This window comes from Schistocerca serialis, chromosome 5 (genome assembly GCF_023864345.2).
Source record: "Schistocerca serialis cubense isolate TAMUIC-IGC-003099 chromosome 5, iqSchSeri2.2, whole genome shotgun sequence".
Classification (NCBI taxonomy): domain Eukaryota; kingdom Metazoa; phylum Arthropoda; class Insecta; order Orthoptera; family Acrididae; genus Schistocerca; species Schistocerca serialis.
The window spans coordinates 602,049,434-602,076,588 of record NC_064642.1 but is presented as its reverse complement, the minus strand read 5'-3'; the positions used below and the strand labels follow the sequence as shown (position 1 = coordinate 602,076,588).

General features: G+C 42.2%; 1 protein-coding gene across 3 annotated transcripts in view; it reads left to right on the top strand.

The window, feature by feature from the left end:
* Nucleotides 1-27,155, top strand: part of LOC126482285 (clavesin-1-like) — a 230,726-nt gene that overhangs the window by 199,774 nt on the left and 3,797 nt on the right. For 2 of the 3 annotated variants that reach the window (XM_050106276.1, XM_050106277.1), the window contains exons 2-6: nucleotides 6,132-6,286; nucleotides 8,862-9,021; nucleotides 14,487-14,736; nucleotides 22,721-22,831; nucleotides 26,459-26,564. In XM_050106276.1, the coding sequence (XP_049962233.1) occupies nucleotides 6,136-6,286; nucleotides 8,862-9,021; nucleotides 14,487-14,736; nucleotides 22,721-22,831; nucleotides 26,459-26,564 (778 nt within the window). In that variant the 5' untranslated portion in view covers nucleotides 6,132-6,135. The remainder of the gene's footprint in view (nucleotides 1-6,131; nucleotides 6,287-8,861; nucleotides 9,022-14,486; nucleotides 14,737-22,720; nucleotides 22,832-26,458; nucleotides 26,565-27,155) is intronic. The other variant, XM_050106280.1, reaches the window with a different exon arrangement.

Genomic DNA, 27,155 nt, shown 5'->3' with positions numbered 1-27,155 from the left:
CCACAAGGTCTCATGATTTTCATGAACAATGGTTTGCAGTTCTTTTATGGCTGCTTCGTGATTCTGTAATGCATTTTCATGCCGCGAAAAAATAGGTTGAAAATGTTCACAAATTTGTGTTTTTACGTCATTACAGACTTTTTGACATTTCGATTCAATGTTATGTAACTCAGTAGTTAAATCTTCACGTGTTTGTTCAAGTGTTTGTTCCAATGAGTCTAACTTTTTAAGATTTTGTTCCACTGTGTCTAACTTTTTAAGATTTTGTACCATTTGTCTCTGATTTTGTTCCAGTTGTTGAATTAATTGCAATAATAATGTATTAGTGTCTGGAATCTGTTTCTCTACACTTTTCGGCAGTGCATTTCCACCGGCAACATTCACATTTTGACAAGCAGAAAATGTGTCTTGACTTATTTGAGAAAACGGTGAGGACGCAAAACCTGAATCTACAGTATTTGTAAAATTGTGTCCTGTCATTTCGGATTCCTGAGGCGAGCTGTTGCCGACCGATCGATCGATAATGCTTCCCTGTTCACTACCTGTTTCACTGTCTACACCATTATTTACCGCCCGCTCCATTTCCCTATGCACAGTTACCAAATTACTACTTGGAACGTCTGTTAATTCACTACACAGTGGTGCTGATAAGCCACGCTCGTCGTCACTATTATTTCTCAGTTTACTTTGGAGCCTAGTGTTACGTTTTTCACACGCCATTATTGTCACAGTATTTCACACGACAACACAGAAAAACACAATTTGAAGATCAAAAATAAGAGAACACATTAACATAGCACTGAAAATAATATCTAGTTAATTGCAGCTGCGAAATACTTGGTGCAAATCTACATGCATGCCACAACTGTTTTACTGTACAACAATGAAAGACTGCAACTACAAAGGAGATTTTTCTCTACAATTACGCGCTAGCAATAAACAATAGCTACACTAATTACACAAACTACAAGAAAAAATCAGAAGATTCCAGTGAGGTATTCTCGGCTAAGGGTCGTCATATGAAACGTCCCCTTTGAACAATTCTACATGACTGTGCTTAAACTGACACACAATATTTTGTTAGAACAACGGAATCTGACTTTCAAAATTCCCTACAAAAGAATGGCCCTGACTAACATTAAACTATACCTTTCACAAATCACTTACCTCACAAAAATCTTCGCTGCTCAAGCTACTGCAATACAGCGAGCGCCACTACTGCCAGCTAAATAAAAGATTCAAACTATGGAAGGCACTAACTACTGATAGGGATAGTTAGCAAATGAAAGATATTAATAGAGAACAAACACTGTATTTACCTTGATATCATCATATATAAATGTAGCAGTTCATGACAAATTTCAAAACTCCGCCATCTCTCTCCCCACATCCACCACTGCTGGCGGCTCACCTCCAACTGTGCAACGCTACGTGCTGTTCACAGCCAGCTGCCTAACACTGCAATGGCGAGTATTACAACAATGCAAAGCAGCCACAGACTGCACACAGCACAGCCAGTGATTTTCATACAGAGGTGGCGTTACCAATAAAAAAAACCTAAACAGCCTACTTACAGACGAAATGGCATCACCTCAGCACCCACGACATACTGTGTGCCATTAAGGAGACTACGAATGTGTGGCAGTCCTCCATGCGGCCCCTCGCAGGGACTCTGTGGTTTTCTGCCTGCTCCGCTTTGGCCACCCTTGGGTGACACACGGCTACCTCCTGCGCCGTGATGACCCACCTCAGTGTCGGTGCGGCGCCCGGCTGACAGTGGCCCATATCTTGATGAGCGGTCCTTCTTTGGCTGCCCTGCGACGGACTCTTCGGTTACCGGACTCGTTGCAATTAATTTTAGCTGACAACGCCTCATCAGCTAATTTAGTTTTACGTTTTATACTTGACGGTGTATTTTATCATTCTATATAAGTTTTAGCCCATGTCCTTTGTCCCTTTGTGTTCTCCGCTCTAATGCTTTTAGGGTGAATGTTTTCATGTGTCCCAGAGTGGCTAGCGTTTCCTTTTTATTCTCTTGGTCGGTCAGTCACGGTCATCTGATCCCTTATTTCTACCGTTTGTACATGTTTCTTGCTTATCTCGGTAGTTTTCTTTTCCTGTTTTGTCCTTAGTAATATTGGTTGTCCTCCTGCTGTTCTTGTGGTTCTTCCTTTCTCCTGTTATTGTGCTGTACATCTCCTTCATTTTCTTCTTTCCCTTGTGTAATTATTTTACCAGGAACAAGGGACTGATGATGTCGCAGTTTGTCCCCTCCCCTCGCCCCTCTTTTAAACCAGCCAACCTGCTCAGGAACTCCGGAGCCACCAAGCCCGTACCCAGCAAACGAATGCTGATCCCCTGATGGTACTAATTTAAGATTTTTCATAAACTATATGACAGAGTATGCCTCTTAAAAGAAGAACTTATCTGTGTATTATAGATTATTCTTCACATTTTGTTCAATTAGTTAGACGAAATCTTTTAATTTTTGCGCCATTGGGAGGCGGTTTACGAAAAAGTTACAGTACTTTTTTTATTACACGTTATTTATCCCAGTTCACCTTCCGTAGAATTGGCGTACCTTCTCTGAAGTTGTCGAAGAAATATATACAAAACATATAGGTAGAGGCAAATTCAATTTCCTTAGGCTTTTTTCTCTGCCATCAGTCCTCTGAATGGTCTGACGCAGCCCGTCATGAATTCCTCTCCTGCGGCAAACTCTTCAGTACAGAGTAACAGAATCGACATCCGCAAATATTTCTTCGAAATACACTCTAAGACAAAAAGAAAAATGCCTCGCACGACGAAGGAATCATCCGAGCGGGACAGAAATCGGTAGATGTGATGTACATGTACAGGCAAGCAAAGAGGTGGACCGGATCGCCTTTGGTTTACCCAATTTGTGAAGCTCTTTCTCTTAAATAAATAATACATTTTTTAAAAACTATAATCATTTGCTTCCCTGTATATGTACATCACATCTCCGATTTCTTCTTTTGTGTTAGAGATTATTACTGTCGATATATTCCCTTGTTGTTTATACCCTCCACATCTCCTGCAGCTACTATGGGAGTTATTTCTTGAAGTCCCTTCTTCTTGTTAATGTTTTCCGTATATATCTCTCCTTATCCGTTCTGGGAGAAAACTTCTCATTCACTATCAGTCCACCTAATTTTCTACATGATTCTGTAGCACCACAACTCAAACACTTCGATTCTCTTCTTTTCTGACTTTGAAACAATCTATGATCAACTTCTGTACAGTTCTATGCTGCAAATCTATGTTCTCAAAATTTTCTTCCTTAAATTAAGTCCGACATTTGATACAAGTGGACTTCTTCAAGCAGGGATGTCCTCCTTCCCTCTGCTACAGTGCTTTTTTAGGTCTTCCTGTCTTCATCGTCATGTATTATTTTTCTTCTATGCCAGCAGAATCCGTTGGCTTTGTGTGCTTCTTGGTCCCGTAAGTTTTGGTGTTAAGTTTAACGTTAATCTCATTTGTTCAACTATTCTTTTTTCTGTTTACTCTCAATATCTGATGGTATGTCTCCAGACTCTTCATCGAAAGTTCTGTTTAACTTTGATATTGACTCCCCTGTCTTCCATGATGTTTCCCATTTCTTCTTCTACCGTGACTCCATACAGCTCCGCCCTCGTAGAGGCCTTCAATGCACTAATTCAGCCTACCCGCTCTCTTCCCTGTGCTTAACAATGAGATTCCCGTTGCATTCTCAATGTTGGGGCACTTGCTTTCAATTTCCCCGAAGGTTGTTTGCCTTTTCTGTACGCTTAATCTGTCCTTATGATGACCATTGCTCTCTTGATTTATTCGCATTTTTCCTGTAACCATTTCGTTTTCACTTTTCTGCACTTTTTACTTATCTTACGCCTTAGCGACTTTGATTGCTGTATTTCTGTCATAATCTGAGATTTTTGTACCTCCTCCCATGGTCATTCACCTAAAATACATTTGTTGTTACCCAAGGCACAGTTAAGTTCCGTTTACTTACATTTGGATGATCGGTTACTGTGACTGCATTTTTGAGATGTGTAAATTCCTCTTTAGCTAAACAGCCTGCTGTGGTATTCATTATCGCTGTATTACACACTTAGAGAAATTATTTCGTCATTTCTCAGTAGTTCAGTAGCCTGCTTCTTTTCTCATTGATTCTTTTGGATAATTATCTTCACTTTTCTATCCATTATTGGCTTTAGTTTGATGTGGGTTCTGACAGGGAAGTCCTATCACTAACCATTCAGGGCAACATCTCTGCCCTACCTTCCTATTCATGAGGAACCCTACACCCGTACCGGGCGAGGGAGGGGAGTGGTTAGCTCAATGAACTCGTATTCTGTAGGACGAAGGTTGAAGCCCGCGTTCGGCCATCCGGATTTAGGATTTCCGTGATTTTCCTAATTCGCTTCGGACAAATTCCTTGATGGTTCCTTTAAAAGAGCACTGCCGACTTCCTTCCCCGTCATTCTCTAATCCGATGTGACCGATGACGTCGCTGTTTGGTCTCTTCCCCCAAAATTAGCCAACCAAGTTACTCCCGTTACACTATTTTCTGCTGCTGTGGATATTACCTAATATTCTCAGGCTAGATTTCTTTTAATTTCCATCTTCAGGACAATATGCAGAAACTGATTGCTGCTCTCGTCCCGTCCAGAACATTGTATATCGTCTCTGGCTGAGAAGTAGGAGTGCTTGGTTATTTTCAACCTGTTACGTTTCCTGAATGCAATCTTTATCCAAGAAAAGGTCTACCGGAACTACAGCCATGTTCATTTGTAAAGTTCATTAGGAATGCAGCGCCTGCATCTCAAGACGCGTACTCAACAATATGATATATAGATAATAATACAGTAAAGTAGATCCATTCAAGAAGTACGTAAAGCAGTCCGGCCATTCATATTTAAGTTTACTGTGATTTTCCTAAACCACTTCAGACAAATGCCGTTGAAAGGGATCGACCGATTTACTCTCAGATCCTTCAAACAATCCAACCTTGTTGACGCGACTTTACAAACTATACTCTTCCTTCAATAAAATTCTTCAGGGTATCAGACCGCATCGTCATAATTTAAAATGCGCCAAGGTTTCGGCCAGCGTTGCAGCTAGCCTTCATCAGGGCCTTACGTTAACTGCTAAATGAACACACTTGATTCCTTAAACAGCTGCACGAGAAAACCGTGTCGTTACTTGATTGGCTGTAAAAGGAGGAGGAGGAGGGGTGAAAGGTATGCTTTATTGGTGTTTCCTTTATTATCTGTCATTGGCTGAAATAGCTGTTTTCTATTGGTCTTTATATTAATTCACCCCATTGGAGGAGACGGACGAAAAGTGAACAGGTGATAGCTGTGACGTCACACTGTTTCCATGCTGTCCAGAAGCCGGCTGCGGCGTGCCATTGCTTTGTGTGCTCGCGACCACTACTGCGGCTCTCCGCGTGTCTGCATGGGCCGTCACGGCTCTGCCGCCGCTCCGTAGCCCTGCTATTGCAGGCAGCCAAGACCTCGGAAGCTTGTACCCGTCCTCTCTATTCATGTTGGCGGGTCTTTTGGCTATTTCTATCGCCTCTCTAATCTTTCTTTTGAAAGTGAGAGGCTGTTTCGCCAGGACGCGGGCTTCTTGAAAAAATATTGGTTTCCCGCACTCGTCTCGGTGTTCCGCCACTGCTGACTTAGTGTGTTGTTTCAGGCGGATATATCTTTCATGTTCCGAGAGCCTTGTGCTAATCGGACGTCCCGTCTCACCTATGTAGACTAATCCACACGCACAACCAATTTCATACACGCCAGCTGTGTGTAGTTTGTCAACTGCATCCTTGGTAGAACCGAGCATGTCTGATATTTTTTTTCTGCTTCGGAAAATTGGTTTGATGTCGGCTTTTCGTAGAATTTTACCAATACGTTCGGTGACCCCTTGTACATATGGTAACACAGCAGTAATTTTAAATTATGACGATGCGGTCTGATACTCTGAAGAATTTTATTGAAGAAGACAACGGCCGCGGAAGCCGACGCTTACATATAATCTTCCTTCTTCGATTTCTTTTACGCAGTAGTGGTTGTATGTCAAAAACGCCTTCATGCTTTACCATAAGCGACTGTGTCTACTTTCTGATTCAGAGCAATGACAGACAACGGGAAATACTTGGTGGTCACTGCTGAGGAGGTGGCGTATGTCAGAGAGCAGCTGGGCACCAGCGAGGAGGATATCAAGACGTCTGTGACGTCACTCCGAGAATGGCTCAGGATGCAGCCACACTTACCCGATGCCGTAGGTCTGTACATTTGTCACACTAGAGGCCATATATTACACCAAGGAAATGCACACATTTTATTCATGAACGGTGTAACTAATTAGAGGTAATGCCTTGTACATCTAAATATTATTTATCTCTTTCATAAGCAGAATTAGAGCAGCATTGTCTTACCATTGTTGTATCTGAAACTCACTCCAATTTACAGGGTGTTTAAAAAATGACCGGTATATTTGAAACGGCAATAAAAACTAAACGAGCAGCGATAGAAATACACCGTTTGTTGCAATATGCTTGGGACAACAGTACATTTTCAGGCAGACAAACTTTCGAAATTACAGTAGTTACAATTTTCAACAACAGATGGCGCTGCGGTCTGGGAAACTCTATAGTACGATATTTTCCACATATCCACCATGCGTAGCAATAATATGGCGTAGTCTCTGAATGAAATTACCCGAAACCTTTGACAACGTGTCTGGCGGAATGGCTTCACATGCAGATGAGATGTACTGCTTCAGCTGTTCAATTGTTTCTGGATCTGGCGGTACACCTGGTCTTTCAAGTGTCCCCACAGAAAGAAGTCACAGGGGTTCATGTCTGGCGAATAGGGAGGCCAATCCACGCCGCCTCCTGTATGTTTCGGATAGCCCAAAGCAATCACACGATCATCGAAATATTCATTCAGGAAATTAAAGACGTCGGCCGTGCGATGTGGCCGGGCACCATCTTGCATAAACCACGAGGTGTTCGCAGTGTCGTCTAAGGCAGTTTGTACCGCCACAAATTCACGAAGAATGTCCAGATAGCGTGATGCAGTAATCGTTTCGGATCTGAAAAATGGGCCAATGATTCCTTTGGAAGAAATGGCGGCCCAGACCAATACTTTTTGAGGATGCACGGACGATGGGACTGCAACATGGGGCTTTTCGGTTCCCCATATGCGCCAGTTCTGTTTATTGACTAAGCTGTCCAGGTAAAAATAAGCTTCGTCAGTAAACCAAATGCTGCCCACATGCATATCGCCGTCATCAATCCTGTGCACTATATCGTTAGCGAATGTCTCTCGTGCAGCAATGGTAGCGGCGCTGAGGGGTTGCCGCGTTTGAATTTTGTATGGATAGAGGTGTAAACTCTGGCGCATGAGACGATACGTGGACGTTGGCGTCATTTGGACCACAGCTGCAACACGGCGAACGGAAACCCGAGGCCGCTGTTGGATCACCTGCTGCACTAGCTGCGCTTTGCCCTCTGTGGTTGCCGTACGCGGTCGCCCTACCTTTCCAGCACGTTCATCCGTCATTGAAATTTTTCAAACAGATCCTTTATTGTATCGCTTTTCGGTCCTTTGGTTACGTTAAAACTCCGTTGAAAACTTCGTCTTGTTGCAACAACACTGTGTTCTAGGCGGTGGAATTCCCACACCAGAAAAATCCTCTGTTCTAAGGAATAAACCATGTTGTCTACAGCACACTTGCACGTAGTGAACAGCACACGCTTACAGCAGAAAGACGACGTACAGAACGGCGCACCCACAGACTGCGTTGTCTTCTATATCTTTCACATCACTTGCAGCGCCATCTGTTGTTGAAAATTGTAACTACTGTAATTTCGAAAGTCTGTCCGCCTGAAAATGTACTGTTGTCCCAAGCATATTGCAACAAACGGTGTATTTCTATCGCTGCTCGTTTAGTTTTTATTGCCGTTTCAAATATACCGGTCATTTTTGAAACACCTTGTAGTACACATATAACAAGTCAGAAATAACTCAACTATATCTCGTTACTGATGATCAGTTTTTTTCTTGTTGATCACTGGGAAACATATAGTTTTGTTTACTAAATCGTGATTGCAACTTAAGGAGGAAGTAATCATTACCAATTTTCGTTTTAAATCTACCTCCTTATTACAACTTCACTGCCTGCATCTTAGCTTACGGAAAACACTTAATCACTAGATCAACTTGGCATCTTATGTTTGAATTTTATGTACCTATTCCAGCTGGTTATCTTGGTTATCTGTTCAGTGATGGGGAATGCTTCGATATGCTACTGATGATGATGAGTCCCATACTTCTTTACAGAGCGTAGGGGTCCGACGCGGGAGAACCGCGCCGCCCTACTAGGCAAGGTCCTAGTGGAGGTGGTTTGCCTTTGCCTTCCTCCGACCGTAATGGGGATGAATGATAATGATGAAGACGACACAATAACACCCAGTCATCTCGAGGCAGGAAAAATTCCTGACCCCGCCGGGAATCGAACCCGGGACCCCGTGCTCGGGAAGCGAGAACGCTACCGCGAGACCACGAGGGGCGGACTCGATATGCTACTACTCTTTAATATTATGCATACTACATTTAGCAGTAATGTGAACGCAGATGCGTGTGTGCAGTATAATATGATTGTGGGATCATTCGACTTTTTTAAAGGAACATATATATTAAAAAACTGATAAAGTTTATCTTATAACAATCCTATGATACGATATTTTATACAACAAAACTGCTATCCATTTGAGAACCCTTTCTGTTTTGTGTGTCCTTAATATCCTTATAAAAATCTACCTCCATAATCACTACTTGAAATTTGTGTTCCAGACGACTCAGTCATTGAGCGAATGTACATCAACTGCAAGTGCAGCACGGAGAAGGTGAAACTGGGATTAGACGCATACTTCTCCCTCAAACACAAATTTTCCGAGTTACTTACGAACAGAGATGTAGAAGGAAGCGACTTCCAGTTTGCAATGGAGCATTTGTGAGTTCCGACCTGTCTTAAGCTTTTTAAACTCATAAAGAGTTGTTATTTTTCGAATAGCTTTTCATGCTCTATTGTAATGTATCTATAACTCTGCAGTGCTCTGGTTCCAATGTTTGGACTCCAAGTATAGGCGTACGTTACCTTGTCACTTCTTAGTGAAATGATAATATTAGTTCTTTTGGGAAAACAGCGGAGTCTTTTGTGTTACTAAAACAGTATTTAAGTATTTGCATTTACTATCAAATGAAAAATCATTTTAGAATCCTCTGAGAATGTTGCCTAATGAATGTCTTTCAAGGACATAATGACTACGTATAACCATTTACACTGCTATGAGTATTACTTTTTATTTGAACTATGGACCTATTTCAGCTACACAGAGATCATCACGTTAGCTGTAATTGAACATTTTATAAATTTGTGTACATTTCTTGTTTTACATGAGAATTATGAATAACATGATTTCACATACGTTTGAAGTCCTGACTTCCATGCAGTATCGTTGTTAATGTTGCTATCTATAAGAAACTTATTATATTCTGGGTTAACGTAGCAGCAATAATTAGTTTTGCAGTTTGTTCTGACTTTTCGTTTAGTAGTGCTCAGAAATAAATTGCAGTCTGTTGTTGAAAACTGTCACAAAATGTGAACTACAGACTGAGATTTTCTTCTGGCCACTAATAAATGCAGAGACAGACCAAACTACGAAAATGATTACTACTGATACACTAACGTAAAATATAATCAGTAACAAATAGACAACAACAGAAACGACGTTCCATGGAAGTCACGACTTGAAAACGCATGTAAGATCTTATTATTCGTCACTCACATGTTATTCAACAAATTTATCAAAATTTATAAAATTTAATGTTTCAGATATGATGATGGCTGTATGGCTGGAATAGGCATGTAGTTAAAATAAAATAAAAAAAATACGACTCATAGCAGCGTAACTGGTTAAGCAGATTCATTATGTCCTTGAAAAATCATTTTTGTGTTTTGTCAGTCTGCCTTACAATTCGACAGTTGTTTTAATGAGGGTTTCGATATCACAGCGTTAGACTGTTTCGTTAGGCTGCTTGAAATGGTATGCCTCTTTAAAAACTCGTTGACTGAAATGCACCTTTATAAACGTGCAGTCATGACATTATTTCAACGCAGAAAACTTTATTCCTGTGCTCTAGATTTTCAACAGTTCTGCCAGCACAAAATATCTTAATAACATGTCCAGCATCTCCGTTGTTTGTATATTTATTGTTCAACATTGGTGACAACCCGCAAAGTGACACAGCCCCCAGTTTTTAGCTCATTTCAGTGTCTACCTCGTCATTGTTGTGTAAAACGGTCTGACAACTGTGGATCTGTCAGCATCAACTCGCAATCCCAAAAGATATATATGCCCACTGCATCCTCAGATACAATTTTTCTCTGTAAACCAAATGTGTTGCGTGTGGTGAAAAACAGATAGTGCATTCTCTGCTATAAAACTTAAAAGGAGGGATCACTCATTAGTCAACTCTAATGTACACTAAAATATCTCCCTCAGTTTCAGTCTCAGATGCATGTGTTGCATTATACTCACAATTTATAGAATGTATTACGTTAAAAATGTCGTTCTGTGTAAATATTTTTTTATAATAGTGTTCAGATTAGAGGTTACGTTTTTAAATTTTTGGTACCTCAAATGTCCGTTATTTTTCCGGAAGATGTTTCACCACTCTTAATTTTCTCACCGCGCTTTCGTATATGATCCTCGGCGTTACCATCGAATTGTTATCGTAGGCTTGAGTACTGAAGAAACACTTTGGCGTTAGACCAGTATCAGGAAAACGCCGCACTGTTCACTCCATGTTAAGTGTATTGAGACGCTAACAGTACTATATGGATACCGCTGTCTCCAAATGCAAGTTTTTACACTGTGTTCGTACTCGCACAGCACAAGATAATACATTGCTTGGAGAGAGCTAGACAACCCTTTTTTTTTCTCTACGCCCCTGTTTTGTTTCCTACGTGAAAGGAAGTACCGGTTAAGCATTTAAGCAGACAAACAAACTTTCCTGTTGTTAACGTTATTGTCGCTTTAAGCCACGTGGTTGCAAGAACGCAATGCGATCTATCTTTCGAAGTTTCCAGTTTCTCTTCCATAAATCATGTACTAGCCTATGACTCAAAAAATCGAATGTAATATACCCTGCAAAATACCTGCTAATCTAGTGAGACGAAAGAGTGGCAGAAAATCTAATCCAATGCATTCTAAGTCAGGTTCTTGGAACTCTAAAATCAAACATCAAAGTGATGCGGGGCGCATTTCTCATAGTATTCATCGATCATCTTCAAAATGTCTCCTACAAAACAAACTCGTGGCAATACTGTCCTGTTTGACTCCGCAGATTCTCATCTTTTTCAGAGAATTCAAAGATATCCTACACCGTCAGCTTCCTCGCATTTCTTATGATGGATCTTCACTTACTTGAAACACTGCAGTAGCCCATATTGCCCTCTATACGATTAACGTTAAGCCTTATGGGATGTTGCAAGATATTAAGAAGGCTAAGGTGCATTTGAAACAATGTAACATATACAAAATTTACCACCACATAAAGGCGTCCCACCACAAATTTCTCTCCTATGCGGAACTCATCTGAGAATGGCACTTGCTACCAATATCCTCAATTATTTGCTGGATGTATGCCAATTTCTGTCTTCTTTCTCAGTTTTTCCCTTACAACGCCCTCTAGTATGTGCTACTATACTGTCCATTCTTCTTGTCAGTGTTTCCCATATATTCATTTCCTCGTTGATTTTGCAGAGAATCTCCACATTCATTACTTTATCAGTCCACCTAATTTTCAACATTCTTCTGTAGCACCACTCTTCAAATGCTTCGATTCTCTTCTGTTCTGGTTTTACCACAGTCCATGTTTCACTACCACACGATTTTTTGGTCCAAACGTATATCCTTAGAAATTTTTCCTCAACTTAAGGCCCGTTTTTGACACTGGTAGACTATTCTTTGCCAGGAGCGCCATTTTTGCCAGTGCTAGACTCTTTGTTAGGCCGTCATTGCTTCGTTCGCCACGTGTTATTTTGCTGCCTACATAGCAGCTTTCCTTAACTTCCTCTACTTGTTGATCACCAGTTCTGATATTAAGTCTCTCACTGTTATCATTTTTGGTACTTCTCATTACTTTCATCTTTCTTGGATTTACTCTCAGTCCATATTCTGTACTCATTAGAGCGTACATTCCATTCAACAGATCCTGTAATTCTTCTTCTCTTTTACTGACGAAAGCAGTGTCAACAGCGAATCTTATGACTGATATCCTTTCAACCTTAATTCTGACCTCATTTTTGAACCCCTTATTTTTCCAATGCTTCTTCCATGTATGGACTGAACAGTTGGGGTGAAAGACTACGACCCTGTCTTACACCATTATTTATCCAGTCTTATTTTTCCCCCTTGGTTCTCTTACATCCTGTATAATACCACTTTCTCCCTATCGATTACATCTACTCTTCTCGGAATTTCAAACATCTTGCTCCATTTTACATTATCGAACTTTTTTCTGGGCCGACAAATCCGATGAACGTGTCTTCCTTTGGTATTCCTTCCGTTATCAACTACAATGTCAGAACCGCCTCTCTGGTGTCTTTACGTTTCCTGAAACCAAACTGACGGTCTTCTAAAACGATTTCAATTTTCTTTAAACTTAAGACCACACTTCACCACTACTAAACCTTGATGTGAGGGTACACCTTACATCCCTGTATCTGATTTCGGAATCTCTGCCTGACCACGATATAATTTAACTGAAATCTCCATGTGACCTCTAATTCATCAGATTTTCTTGTCGTGTCACTTCAAGAGGCGTTTTCGGGAGGAAGTAGTGTGTTACTTGACTCCTGGTGGAACGTACGCTCTCGCATTTGAAGTAGAACGCATCCCTTGTAGCGTCTGGCAATGGTTTGTGACGAGCATCACCGTAACACTCTGGCACTGTCTTATTTAATCTGTGAGAAAATGTGCCGCTATGAGCTTGATCTTTTCAGTCACTTCTATTTTTTCGAAATGGTGACGGTCCCAAACCGACGAATGGTACTCAGGAATTGGCCAGAGGAGTGACTGATAAGCATCTTTAGTGGAGGAATTACAGTTACTTATGGTTCTTCCAATTAGATCTGCTTGGTGCCCCCTTTTCCTGCAGCAACATTCATGTAGTTTTTCCACGTTACATTGGAAAGGACGCATGAGGTAAAGTATTGTACCTGGAGGATAGTGTATCTAGGAGGAACACATGATGTTTCTTGGTCAGTGCTTCATTTTAGTGACAGATTTTGGAATCACGTGAAAGAACGTGCCGTAAGGAGTTTTGGTCATTTTCTAATGTTTTGTGTTGTTCTGAGACTTTAGTTTGTGTTTTGCCCAACTTTTGTAAATATTAAGAGTTCTATATATGTACACGTTGTGTAATATGTGAATGTTATTTTGAAGGAAGTGTAAATTCCTCAGTTAATGATTTTTGCAGTGAGTAAGACCCTTAATAATTTTAATGATAATTACATAACGTGTGAGCTGTTAAGTCATAGGTCATCAGACGCGCACCATCTTGTACGTAGAGACTAAAGGTCATTTTACAGTGAAATACGTGATATTTGCAAATTAACTGAGTTCCTGTAATGTGCCAAGAACATTCCATGTCTAGAAAATGGAAATTTGTATTAGATTCCAACGGAGTCTATTTGAAAATTTTTTAAACTGCGACTGGTATTCGATAATAGTTCTGCTTACTTTGATTTAAGTTACTAATTATGGCCGTGTAGTAGAGTAATGTTGTAGCACGTGGACTAGTAAATACAGTATTGGCAAGGTTCCCTCAAATTCGAAGAGTTGATTCCCTGGAACAGTTTTTCACATTTGGAATGAACCCAACTGCTGCGGAGTAATATTTGCAATTTGGAAAACCACTGCCGAGTGCAACCCACATAAAGTGTATGCCATCTTTTCAAGTGGAATCAGAAAATTTATTTAACCTCTGTTCCAGGGCTGGTTAAATTGTTACATGATACAACAATGAGTTCAAATCACTGGTATTTAACAGTTGTTGATTCACAGAAGCTCTCCTGCATACTTTTCGGGTCTGCTACTCCAGAAGTAATTCCTAGACTCGCGTACAGAGGAAGGAGAAGATGTGAGGGCGGGTAATGATTGGTACCTATATACCTTAGGAGAGAGCCGCCAGCAAATTTCGGAGTTTGTATCACGATCCGACTCAAAGATTTAACCTACCAGGATTTTTCCAAAGAGTGCACACACCGCATTGGATTGAAGGATTCATTGTGGATGCATACATTATTGTTTCTTCTTGTATTTCGTAAATTGTAACTTCATGTTGACCGACTGCATATATTATCCTCTGTCTCATAAGCATGTATTAACAAGAGTGCAATGTCTCCTACAGTAAACTGATGATTATGCCACGACTCACAAAGGATGCATATCGCGTGCACGTCTGGACTGCAGTGGACGAAGACGCGACCAATATAATTTGGCCCTTGTATGGTAAGATGATGACCGGTGCACTGGAAGTTATGTTGGCCGAAGACTACTCTCTAGGAGATGTCATCATCCTCGACTTGGCCAACGTGAATGCCGGACACATCGTGCGTGCAGATATCAACCTCTTCCGCAATCTTGAACTCTGCTACAAGGTAATTTAGCAAAAATATTCCATTCTGGTCCAATCGATTAAAATTATAACATGTATGGCCATGAAAACTATTTACCAGAGTGGGAATCAAACATGGGTAGAAAGTGGCCTGATGTTTTCTCCAAAAGTGACAGGAAGCTACCCCCTGCCACAGATATTAGTTGCTGTATTGAGGTGGTTGGCGTGCTTGGAGCCTGTAACTGTTTGATCACAAGGCAATATATTACTAAATTAAAAAAAAAAATGTGAGCGACATGATGAACAACATATAACAGGGTGGCGCACGAAATGTGTTACCATTTTGTTGTCGAATATAAACTTTATTTTCAATAGAATCTGAAAGGAACATATACTACAATGAAGGGCCGTCCATGGAGATTTGTTGTAACTCAGCACATGCTCAATATGTCCACCATTTCGTTTCCTAACTTCCTTCAAACGAACACTGAAGTTAGTGATTACCCTACGGCACATGTCTTCCGTAATTTCACTGCAAGCTTGAAGAATAAGTCTTCTGAGCTCCATTGTCACGTGGACTTTTCGGGAAAACTTTCCCTTTAGGTACCCCCAAAGAAAAACGTCACATGGATTGAGGTCTGGACTATTGGGGGGGGGGGGGGGGGGGGACAATTTTGTCTGTCATTGAAGCGACCTGGAAACCTGAGTGAAATGATCCGCAGTCGAAATGCTCGTGTAAAAACTCCTACATAGTGTTTGCAGAATGTGGCCTTGCTCCATCTTGCATGAACCACTGCGTGTTGAATGGCAACGCAGTAGCAAGAAGCTGTGGAATGAAGCTATTGCGAAGCATGCTCAAATAACGCTTGCTGTCCACAGTTTCTTCAAAGAAAAAGGGGGACCTATAAGTCCGTGACTGGAAATTACTGCCCACGCAGTAATCCTTGGAGCATAATGTTGTCATTCATGAAGCACTTGTGGGTTTTCAGTGGCCCAAAAGCATAAATTTTGTTTGTTAACCACACCGTCTAAATGAAAATGCCCTTCGTCTGAAAACCAAACGTTGTTGAGAGTTTCTTCCCTTTCTTCCGCCCACTGAGCAAACAGTAGTCTCTGCTGCTTGTGTTCTTCAGTGAGATTCTGTGCACAGGTCATCTTGTATGGGTACATATGGAGGTCACCTTTAAGAGTGCGTTGAACGGAGCATCTGGATAATCCTAGTTGCACTGCTGCCTTTCTACACGATTTCCCAGGACTTCTCTGTACAGCACCCGTACCGCTTCAGTATTCTCCAGCGAACAAACAGGCTTAGGCGGAGGTCGCTTCGCTTCCAATACTGTTCCTTCCTGTACAAATTTATCGTACAACCTGTGGTTGGTCTTCTTGCAAGGGACCCATCGTGTGTTAAACTGTTGTCGAAAACGCCTCTGAGTCACAACAAGGCTTTTCGTTTCGTGAAAAAATAACACAATTGCCGATCGTTGCTGTGTCGTCAGTCTTCCATTGTCAGCCGTTGCTGCTTACTAGTCTCCTAGCGGCAGTATCGTGAATTACACGTCATTTCGTAACTCACTTGTTTTTCCAAGCTCTGCTGGTACTGCTGTAGAGATCCCAGCGGGATATCTAATGTGCGCCGTAAATTGTGAAAGAAACAATTGTTAATACAGCTCGTGCTCCATCCTGTACAATCATTAACAGTATTATGAAAAACATAGTTGCAACTCGTCATATAGGGTAGATACTAAGTCGCAGATAGGAACAACAAAAACACTGTCAAAAAGTGATATTTCGGCCAACATACAGACACACACTCACAAAAACGCAACTTTCGGACACATCACCACGGTCTCTGGCAGCTGAAGCCACACTGTGGGCAACAGCCCATGATGAGAGTGGCAGCTGGATGATGGGGGAAAGGAGAAGGCTGGGGCAGGGAGGTGGGGGCATAATAGTGCAGGGGTGGGGGGCGGTAAAGTGCTGCTTGTCTGAGCATACAGGGACGAGATAGAGAGAGGGTAGGGAAGCTAGATGCAGTTTAGTGGTTAGATGAAGGGTGTGTGTGGGAGGGGTAGGGGTTAGTGGAAAAGGAGAGAGGTAAAAAGACAGTGCATTGTTGGAATAGAGGACTATGTAGTGCAGGAATGGGGATAGGAAAAGAGCTAGATGGAAAACAACAATGAGCAACGAAGATTGATGCCAGGAGGGATAGAGGAACGTAGGATATTGCATGGAGAGTTGCTGTCTGTGCAATTCAGGAAAGCAGGTGTTGGGGGGAAATGATCCAGATCACACAGGCTGTGAAGCAGTTATTGAAATGAAGATCGTCGCGTTGGGCAGCGTGCTCAGCAATGGGGTCGTCAAGCTGCTTCTTGACCACAGTTCTCCAGAGGCGAATCACGTGGACAGACGGTTCGTTGGTTATCATGCTCACGTAGAATGCAGCACCGTAGATGCAGCCTAGCTTCCAGATCACATGACTGGTTTGAAAGGTACCCCTGCCTTTGGTGGGATAAATGGTGCTTGTGACCAGACTGGATTAGTTGGTTGGGGAGGATGTGTGAGACAAGTCCGTTACAAAGATATGAGATATGTGGCAAGAGGTTGGAAGCAGGAGTTGTGTAGGGCTGGATGAGGATATTGTGTATCTTCAGTGGGCGGCGGAATACCACTATGGTTAATATGCATACAAATATTCACCTGCAGTTTAACGAGAGGTTATGGAGATGACTTAAAATTTCTGAAATCTAGACTGTATCTAACTCAGTGAACAATGACTAGCCAGTATAATTGTAGTTCAATCCAGATTACTGCTGGTGGCAGCACACCCAATTACTGCAAAAATTTTGCGGCACTCGGGGATGACTGCGGCGACTTGGGGTGGCTTGATTATAACTGGAACTGGAATTGCTGGCAACCGGAAAAATAACTGCCCGAGTGAAACCGAGCGGCCACTTAGAACTGCGGATAAGAGAACCATTTGTATGACATCATTCGAAAGCAGCACGAATGTCTTGCTTTCACCGCATTCTGCACAGCTTTTGGTAGATGAGTCGGACTATTTTAATGCCTTGTGGTGGAAACATAATGTGTTTCCTGTTGTGTGCACCATCTGTGTGACGAGCGATCCCATGTGATGCCATGCTGGTGACCGCCTGCCGTGTGACGCCCTCTCTGTACGATATTTAACGGTGGCCACAGAAGGCCCAGTTCGACTCCCGATGTGGAGAGTATCATAGCAGCTTAACTGCCCAACGACTGAGGCTAGTTCCAAACTAGTTTCCTAGTTTCACTTTCACAAAAATAAGGAAAAAATATTACGCGTTTACGTGTTTGCCACGTGCTATCTATTTATTTTCTAATAGAAACTAATTTCATTGGTTCATAATAAATCTCATTATTTTCACTACATTCTCAAAAATTATAAAGTAAAAATCGTGCAGGTGATAGTGATAAAGATACCTGAACTGAGTACTTTGACATAGGGAACTAATGGTCAGAACCGTATATGACGGCTTTTATTGGTAAAATACTTGTACCTTACAGCAACAGTTTAAGCTGATAGAAGCTGTTCCGTGTGACGCCCATTCTGCAATTCATTGGCGGCGTACGAAAAACTATACGGGACTCGAAACCCGATTTCGTGGGCAGTTGCCTTAATCAGATTTCATTAATCAGCGTACGAAAATGCACTAGATTAATTTAAGATCTGGGGACATGATCAAAATAACAGACAACAAAAATTAATATAGATCGGCTTCCTGGCGGAACGAAACAGAACGGCGACCACACACCAGATGGAGACAGTAGATTCACATTGATCTCCCAGCAGGGGTGACACGGGCATTTCTTCTCTAAAACCATTTCATAGTCTTATCACATGGCTCAAATAGTTGTGGAACAAACACCAAACAAATATTCTCCTTCTCACACCCAAAAGGAGGATCCATGAAAAGTATTTCCAAAAAGTTGGCACAATATTGACGATGCCTCGAATGGTGAATTGAAGAGGTATGACGATCTTCAAAAACGCCCAAAAAATCAAGGATCCTCTTGCTGGCAACTTAACAGATACAATTCAGTGCGTTTCTGTTCGTGCATGCGAGAAAAGTCTCGTCCTGGAACAGAATCGGCAGTGGCGTAACAGCGTGTGGAGGAACATCGAGAAGGGAAGCAAGTATTTTCCTTATCAACAGCCACACCTCTGCAGAAGGTCCACACATCCGTTGATGTTCATCCATGTCAAGAGTTTGACACTGAGGGAAAAGAAGAAAATCTGCTATATTAATGGCATGAAATTGGAGCCGCATCATGTGTCTCTCATTGACAACCAGGAATCAGGTCACACTAGCTTCCATGGCGAGGAGAACATGATGCAGAAGACTGTTTTCCACAGGCCGTGTGATTTCAGAATGGCGGTTCTACGTGAAGTTCCGGGAGTGACCCCTAATCAAGTGGCAATAAACGTCACATGTCATGGTGCAAGGCAAGTCTACAGGGACATAACTTTATTCCATGAAGTTCTTGAGGCGCTAGAGTCCAGGAGAAATAGGCGCTATTGCAGTGGACAACACTCGGGAAAGAGGAACAAGTTTTTGTCTCGGAGTGCCCGACAAACAATTCTGCAACTTAACCATCATGCTGACATAAAGGTCAGCCCTTCTAACAAAACCAGGACCTCCTGCCAGAGGGGAGGAGTAAGCGTGTTATAACGAACCTTGAAGATAAGGCCCACGTTCACGAAATAGCCAAACGATGCTTGCAACGTGTTCGCATTGCCTTCGGCGCTGGTAAGCTGTGGGCCAAATGCTGTATCCTAGAAGCGAGATGCACCACGTCCAAAGCTCTCATCAGATTATTTTTCTGTGTGAATTCCTAAGGGACCAAACTGCTGAGGTCATCGGCCACTAGGCTTACACACTACTTAAACAAACTTAAGCTAAGGGCAACACACACACCCATACCCGAGGGAGGACTCGAACCTCCGGCGCAATCCGTGACGTACCACCTCAAACTTCACGGCAACTCAGCGCGGCCGACCAGATTATTGCGAATACTTGTGTGGATCATTTGAAGGAGGGGTTTATAGTCAGCTCCAGCAGTTCTGTGTATGTCATGTGCGAAGTTAATTCCCAAGTGTTTCCGAGTGTTCGTCCACTGCAGTGGAGCCGCACTCTCTTCCCAAAGACGCCTGCCAATGTTCAAAGCACCACACATTGTCGAGGTGGCCCGTGTCACATCTGTAACTTCCTGCCCTACGGATCTTGGATATGATCGACATTTAATTTCTGTGTGCCTCGACTGTGCCGCAATCTCTGTCGTCGGAGAGACAGATCTTCTGAATGTGGCATTGTCAAAGAAAGCCGTTGACCACAGTTGTCAATTGGCGCTGCTGTGAGACCGGAGGAGATGTAGACGCTATCAAGCCGACACGACGAATGGCTAGTAATGTACGTAAAATCAACTTAGATCACCATGCACACCTTTCCACGTTTCAGCGAGATTCTACTGCTGCATCAGCAGTTGTAGCTCCTGGCATGTGGTATGATGAGGGAAATGATTCTTTTGGGATTTCATACAGTTGAAGCACCCATTAAGATTAAAATCTTCGTAGCGGTCCGCAACCAAAGGCGCGACTTCTTCCGAATAAAACCCCAACCGTTCTGCCCCTTTCCAGAGCCAAAGGGAGCGTAAACATTGATCATCCGAATATCAAAGAAGGTCACCGCAAGATCTCTGCCCGGCAGCAGATAAAAAAAAAATTACATCTTCAGCCGCGATACCTTTTTCATGTTGTTTTTCGTTCATCTTTGCTCGCACAATATGATCGAGTAAGTGGTATGTAAAATTTCTCATTTCTCATGGTATATAATCAGTAATTGGAAACGCTCTTCAAAATAAATTATTACAGTAGCATCTTCCGTTTATTTGTGTCTGCTTTTGCTAATGCCGGATCGGTACTCTTTTTAGCCACAATAGATCACTGTTAATCGAGACAAATAACTCAAGACTTATCAGGCATATCAGTCATAATTTTCGTCTTACTCATCAGAAACGAGAACATAAGAAGGTAGGCCATGACGTGCACACTATCTTATCTCTGGCTAACATCATATCAAGCCGTGGTTAATGGCCGAATTATTATTTTATATTTTATTAAATATTTGACGAATGTAACTTCTACCCGCAATGGAAGGTGAGATAAGATATGAGATCACAGTGGCACCTGTGCAACGAGCACAGTGTAAGATCCCAACAGTGCCACCACACTTACAGTCACCCTAACCTTAGACCACTTTGAACCACTCCTAAAGAGGTCTCTTATGACCACGAAGCAGCTTGGGCCGTAGATAAAGTGGGGTACATAAGAGGGTTAATCATAAAGTTTTAACTATCACTTCGTAAAATTAAAGTTACGTAACTGATTTTGTGTTTGTATACAGTTACATGTCTGCCGTTCGAGTAAACAGTGCAATTCCCTGTTCATAGTACCGCTGCACTCCGACAGAGGCGACAAAGAGAATGGCCAAAGTTGGCTGCTCCATGGGTGTGCTGCAGAGGTGTGGAGTGGGTTTTCACTGTGAACCACGTCATGTGCCTGCAATAAACAAAAAATTAAATTACATAACTTTATTTTTTCTAGGTGACAAACACAACAGTGTGGCTACCGCTCGTTCCTCAAGGAAAATCTATAACGTAAACTGTCCATTTGTCTCTCTTTTATTGCGAGTTTATATTTAATATCACAGCAGAAGAAGTTAGTGACTTCTTAAATTCAAAGTACTGTGTTTATTTACTACATGTTTCCGAATTTATTTCTCAAAAAAATATTCGTTTTAAGTATGCTCCCTCTTCAAGGTTCTTTCCTTTACCAATCCTCATCATATACATGCCTAGCGCAGGTGACAGTTAATCTTCTTCGAACTACTAACTCGCTACAGCTGCGCAAATCATTGCTTAGTCTATACTTGTCTTGTACTGCTGGTATCCATGTTGAGCTATCCGTTCCCATTCCTCTCCAATCTTTCATTACTTTATCGATTCTCTTGTTTTGGAGATTTTCGTAATTTTGAGAATCTCAATTGATTCCCATTATTACTCCTGTCCTCTCTTCTCCCTCATTCTTGTTGTAAGCCACTAACCATCTTGTTGTGTGGCACTAGCTTTTTCACCTACCTTCATATTCTCACTTGTCCACCTCTCTAGTAGATGAACTCTGTTACCCATTTATATAGTGTTACAAGCTCTTAACTTTGTATCAGTAGAGCTTTTTCCTGACGTAAATGTACCTTGAAACTGTAGTAGCATCGTGATCCATCCTCGATCCATCCCTTTACGTAATTCAGCTTTTTTTTCTTCTTCTCAAGCAATGCGCTTAAATAAATGAATTTATGGGTCTTGTGCAGTTTCACCAACACATTCTCAATTCTTCGACTATTACCTGCCTTTCTTCAAAATATAATACTAATATTTAATACTAATATTCAGACCAGCCAATATTGCATTCCGCGTCAACTCCCTCACCATTTCTTCTACATTGCCTTTGTGTGCAGCTGTCGGTAATATCATCTATGTAAGCCATTCATTGTTTTCATTTAATAGCAATCCCCGACATTACTTTTGCTTATCAGCAGCCGTAATAATTTCTTTCAAAACTAGCTTAAAATTATATATGCATACATACGTTGCCTGGTTCTCGTATTACCTTTAATGAGTGTGATATCACTACATTTCCACACCGATTTGGTGCTAGCTTCGTTTCATGCAGTATAGTGCATACAGTTTGTCATTGAATACTGTCATGAATTCTGAAGAAGTCTCCATCATGTTATTTGGATTTTCGTTAGTAGTTTGCTTATTAAGACATTAAACGAATGAGAAATTTCAATTTTTGTTCCACTTACGCTAACGTTTAAACCCAGTTTAGTTGTTTACAATTGAAGCAAATTCTTTCATATCGTATTACACTTAAGTGCTCAGCCTTCAAAAGAACTTATCGCTCATCTAATTAATAAATTTTATATGTATAGACTGCTTACCGCCGGAGGTTGAAAGGACTTCACTTGGTGAATGCATCGAAGATTATAAATTCAGCCATGAAAATAGTGAAGCTGGCGCTATCTGAAAAGTTGCAAAAGAGGGTAAGTTATGCATATCTTTCACTGTTTTCGTCTCCTTCATATCTGTCAAATGAAATCTGCTTGATGTAAACCCATACGCAGTATACGTTTTACGATCGGACAATGTATAGCCTCTCGGTATGTTTAGTCTCCTCACTCATATGCTGCACTGCACGGTACAAACTCCACGTAAAGAGCATAAATAGCTACAACTTATGACCGCGTAAAAGCTACTTCGTATTACCGCCTGTCACGATTTACTTGTGTTTACGTATACTTTCCAAATAGTGTCGGTTAAGAGTACCGGTTTGGCAAACGGTGTGGGACTCTAAAAGGTTTTTCTTATCCAACAACATTTCTGACATAAACGTCGCCATCAAACAACTTTGACATCGTGTTAGAGCCGTTTGGCCCTCTGGGCGTCTTCACCTGACCAGCCAGGACACTGTCTTATTTGTATGTGTTGTGATCGTAACAGACATGCTTCCCCAGTGTTCATGAGAACTGTTCCATACATCATTATTGTCGGGTAGACTCCTGTAAGTGCCTGCCTTCATTATGATGCTCTTATCTATTAGGTCCACTGTTTCCGATGTGATAGTGAAGTGGAAACGTCATGGGACAAGTGCAGCAGAAAAGCGTACAGGCCGACCGCGTCTGTTGGCTGACATAAACCACCAACGGTTGAAGAGGGTCGTAATATGTAACAGGAAGACATCTATTGAGACCATCACATAGGAATTCCAAGCTGCATCAGGATCCACTGCAAGTACTATGACAGTTTGGTGGGAGGTGAGAAAACTTGGATTTCATGTTCGAGCGGCTGCTCATAAGCCACACAGCAAATTTCAAATGACGGCTCGCATGTTGTAAGGAGCGTGAACATTGGTCCATTGAACACTGGAAAGTCGTGGTGTGGAGTGACGAATGCCCGGTGAACGTCATCTGCCAGCGTGTGTAGCGCAAACATTAAAATTCGGAGGCAGAGGTGTGATGGCGTGGTCGTGTTTTTCATGAAGGGGCTTGCACCCCTTGTTGTTTTACGTGGTACTGTCACAGCACAGGCTTACATTGATGTTTTAAGGACCTTCTTGCTTCGCGCTGTTGAAGAGCAATTCGGGGATGGCGATTGTATCTTTCAACACGATCGAGCAGCTGTTCATAACGCAAGGCCTGTGGCGGAGTGGTTACATGACAATAATATCCCTCCAATGGACTGGCCTGCACAGAGGGCTGACCTGAATCCTATACAACAACTTCGGGGTGTTTTGGAACGCCGACTTCGTGCCAGGCCTCACCGACCGACATCGATACATGTCCCCAGTGCAGCACTCCGTGAAGAATGGTCTGTGATTCCCAAGAAACCTTCCAGCACCTGATTGGACGTATGCCTGCGAGAGTGGAAGCTGTCATCAAGGCTAAGGGTGGGCCAACACATACTGAATTCCAGCATTACCGATGGTGGGGGCCACGATCGTGTAAGTCATTTTCACTCAGGTGTCCGGATACTTTTGATCACATAGTGTATCTTGGATCGGAGTTGTGATGTACATATACAGGGAAGCACATGATTATAGTTTTAACAAAATGGATTATTTATTCAAGAGAAAAACGGCTGTGAGCACTATGGGACTCAACATCTGAGGTCATCAGTCCCCTAGAACTTAAAACTACTTAAACCTATCTAACCTATGCCGAGGCAGGATTCGAACCTACGACCGTAGCGGTCGGGCAGTTCCAGACTGAAGCGCCTAGAAGCGCTCGGCCACACCGGCCGGCGACATATCGTTGCCCAAAAACATTTGCCCTGTGGGCTGTCACATAGGTAGGTTGTGAAAGTGACCGTTCACTCTACATAGATGGCGTTCGGTTTTACGGAACGCTTCTCAGTCATATCTCATTACATTTAGGACATACGCCATTTTTTGCGGCTAATCTATTCCATGGTAGTGACTATCATCCGTGGTTTTTATGTTCTTATATCGTGACTTAACTCCAATTTTCACCTGAAGATGCAGCCGTGAGTGCTGTGAAACTCTTAGTGCCTAAAAATAAAAAGATTTTATTGCTGAAGAAGTTTTATTTCTTAAAATGATTTGTTGTGGCTGTGATTGCCCGAACTATATACAGTATACATATTTTGTATGTAGAAGAGCGAGCTCGGTTGGAGAGTGCTGTGACATTCTAGGATGGTGGTAGATGCGGTAGTGAGAAAGCATACAACACACTTCAGGGAAAGTAAGAACATTGGGGCAAATATTAGTCTCTCCATTAGCACTCTGATCGCTTCGTATCACTGTTAATGCCGAAGAACTGATACGTGGCGGTCGTCGAAACCTCCAATGCCATTGTATGACATGGCAGTTGAGTGCTTTGTGTGCCAGCGGTTGTACAAAATCGGCAGCGTGACGGACTGACGCAATCGAGCTTGGACGTCCACGTGACCACACTAGAAGTAAATTTTGGTCTAGTAGCCCAGGCAGGCCAGTGTGTCCACAAATAATGTTGTTCGCTCGCCGCAACGTATAACAGCGCAGGGTAAGTGGCTGTAAAAAGATTCTAACCGATAGGGACCAGAGACAAGCGTTAGGTCTGTCAGTTAAATTTGTAAATCGAAGGGGACTGCAGTCAGCTTCGGTTTACATATAACGTTTCACAACTATGCAAAGGTCCTGCATACAGCACACAGTTCTAATCTGCCAGGAAGTTTCATACAAGCGCACACTCCGCTACAGAGCGGTAATTTCATTTTGGCCAGTAGTTTTCAAGACGCCTATGTTATAGTCTAATGAGCTGATGTGTTTCCTCTTCTCAGTTGATGCACTGCGTAGAGCGCACTTTCAGCCCACTGTGTGTGGAGGCTGTATTTCAGCGTGGAAGGTGTTTTTTGATGTTTTCAGGGTGATGTCAGTGCTTGGGGCCACTCATTCAGTTTATCGTGAATATGGCCAGGATGGTCACTTGAACTTTGTCCTTAACCAAGTAGTACCCTTTATTCCGTGTCACTGTAATTATTGCTCTTTACTTCCCCATCTTCCTGTTCGCAGAGTGCACGCACACGTTGTAGGTTTGACCAACACTCAAGCACCGTATCACTCACTGGCTGCGGAACTGTATCATCCGACCTCATTCACATAACAGTTTCAGGATTATTTGGAAGAGAGCATGAAATGAAGCAAACATCATACCCACAATTTGGCTGCTCAGTGGGATGTGATCATCAATGAGCAGTTGCAGCTGGGTAAGCATACAGGAAGACACTTGTGGACTCTGTTACTCATCGAACTGGAACCATGACAGAGACCACTTGTTGTGGTAGACTGTGTTAGTGTGATGTTTCCTGGGATGACCAATACTTTTTCCGGATTCTTAGCGTATTGCGTTTTCGATAACACATGCACTTGAATAAACTTGCGCATTCGTGACTGCTAATTACATCGTGTCAAATAACAGGGCACAATCATGTCGAATTATTTGGGCATGTTACGAGTGCAGCGAATAGGGAAACTCTGTTTTTCTAACGAACAACTGGACTTGTTAACTGATCTCGACATATAACATCAGGTTCTCCAGATGTTTCGAGGTTAATGTCAGGCACTTTTCTGCTGTGTTCGGACTGTTTGTTGTCATACCGCCTATCTGTTGCAGGTGTTCGCGCACCTTCCAGGATCGACGACTCTGTTCGACTACGTGCAGCCTGACTGCGTGCCAGACGAGCTGGGAGGCACTGCCGGACCTGTTGATAACTTTTCCTGTAAGCAGCTCCTCTAAAAGTTCACCAAACAAATTCATCATCGACTGCCTAGCACCTGTATTTTATAGACCATCCCGCTGCTTACCCAAATTATTCCAGTTGGCCTGAAGTCGTTTCAGATCGCCAAACAGATTACGCACAGGTTTCTAATTCCTTATGGAACAAAATCATTGCCACCACTGCTTTCATATTTTTAGGAGAAAGTATTACTTTGCAATACACGAAACAATGTGTTTAAATATACAGAGGGCATCATTTTTATTTCCTCGCATTGTATAAACATGTTTTCACGGTTGTTCATCTCATGGAATGTCTACATCAGGGCAGCGAGGAATTCACCTCGCAAGCCACGCCTTGGCGCGCAACCCATAGATCTCAGCGTGAATCAACACTTTCCACAGATCCACGACACCATGTCTGAGTGTGACGAAGGGGAGGAGGGGTAAACAAAGAACGTTCCGTATTTAGATAACAATGCAGTCGCACTGCATATGGCTTGGATTCAAATTATATACTTCTCAACAACAAAGATCAAAAAGGAAACAGATATCCAGTATTATTTAATTACTTTCGACGCAATGAAGATGTGAT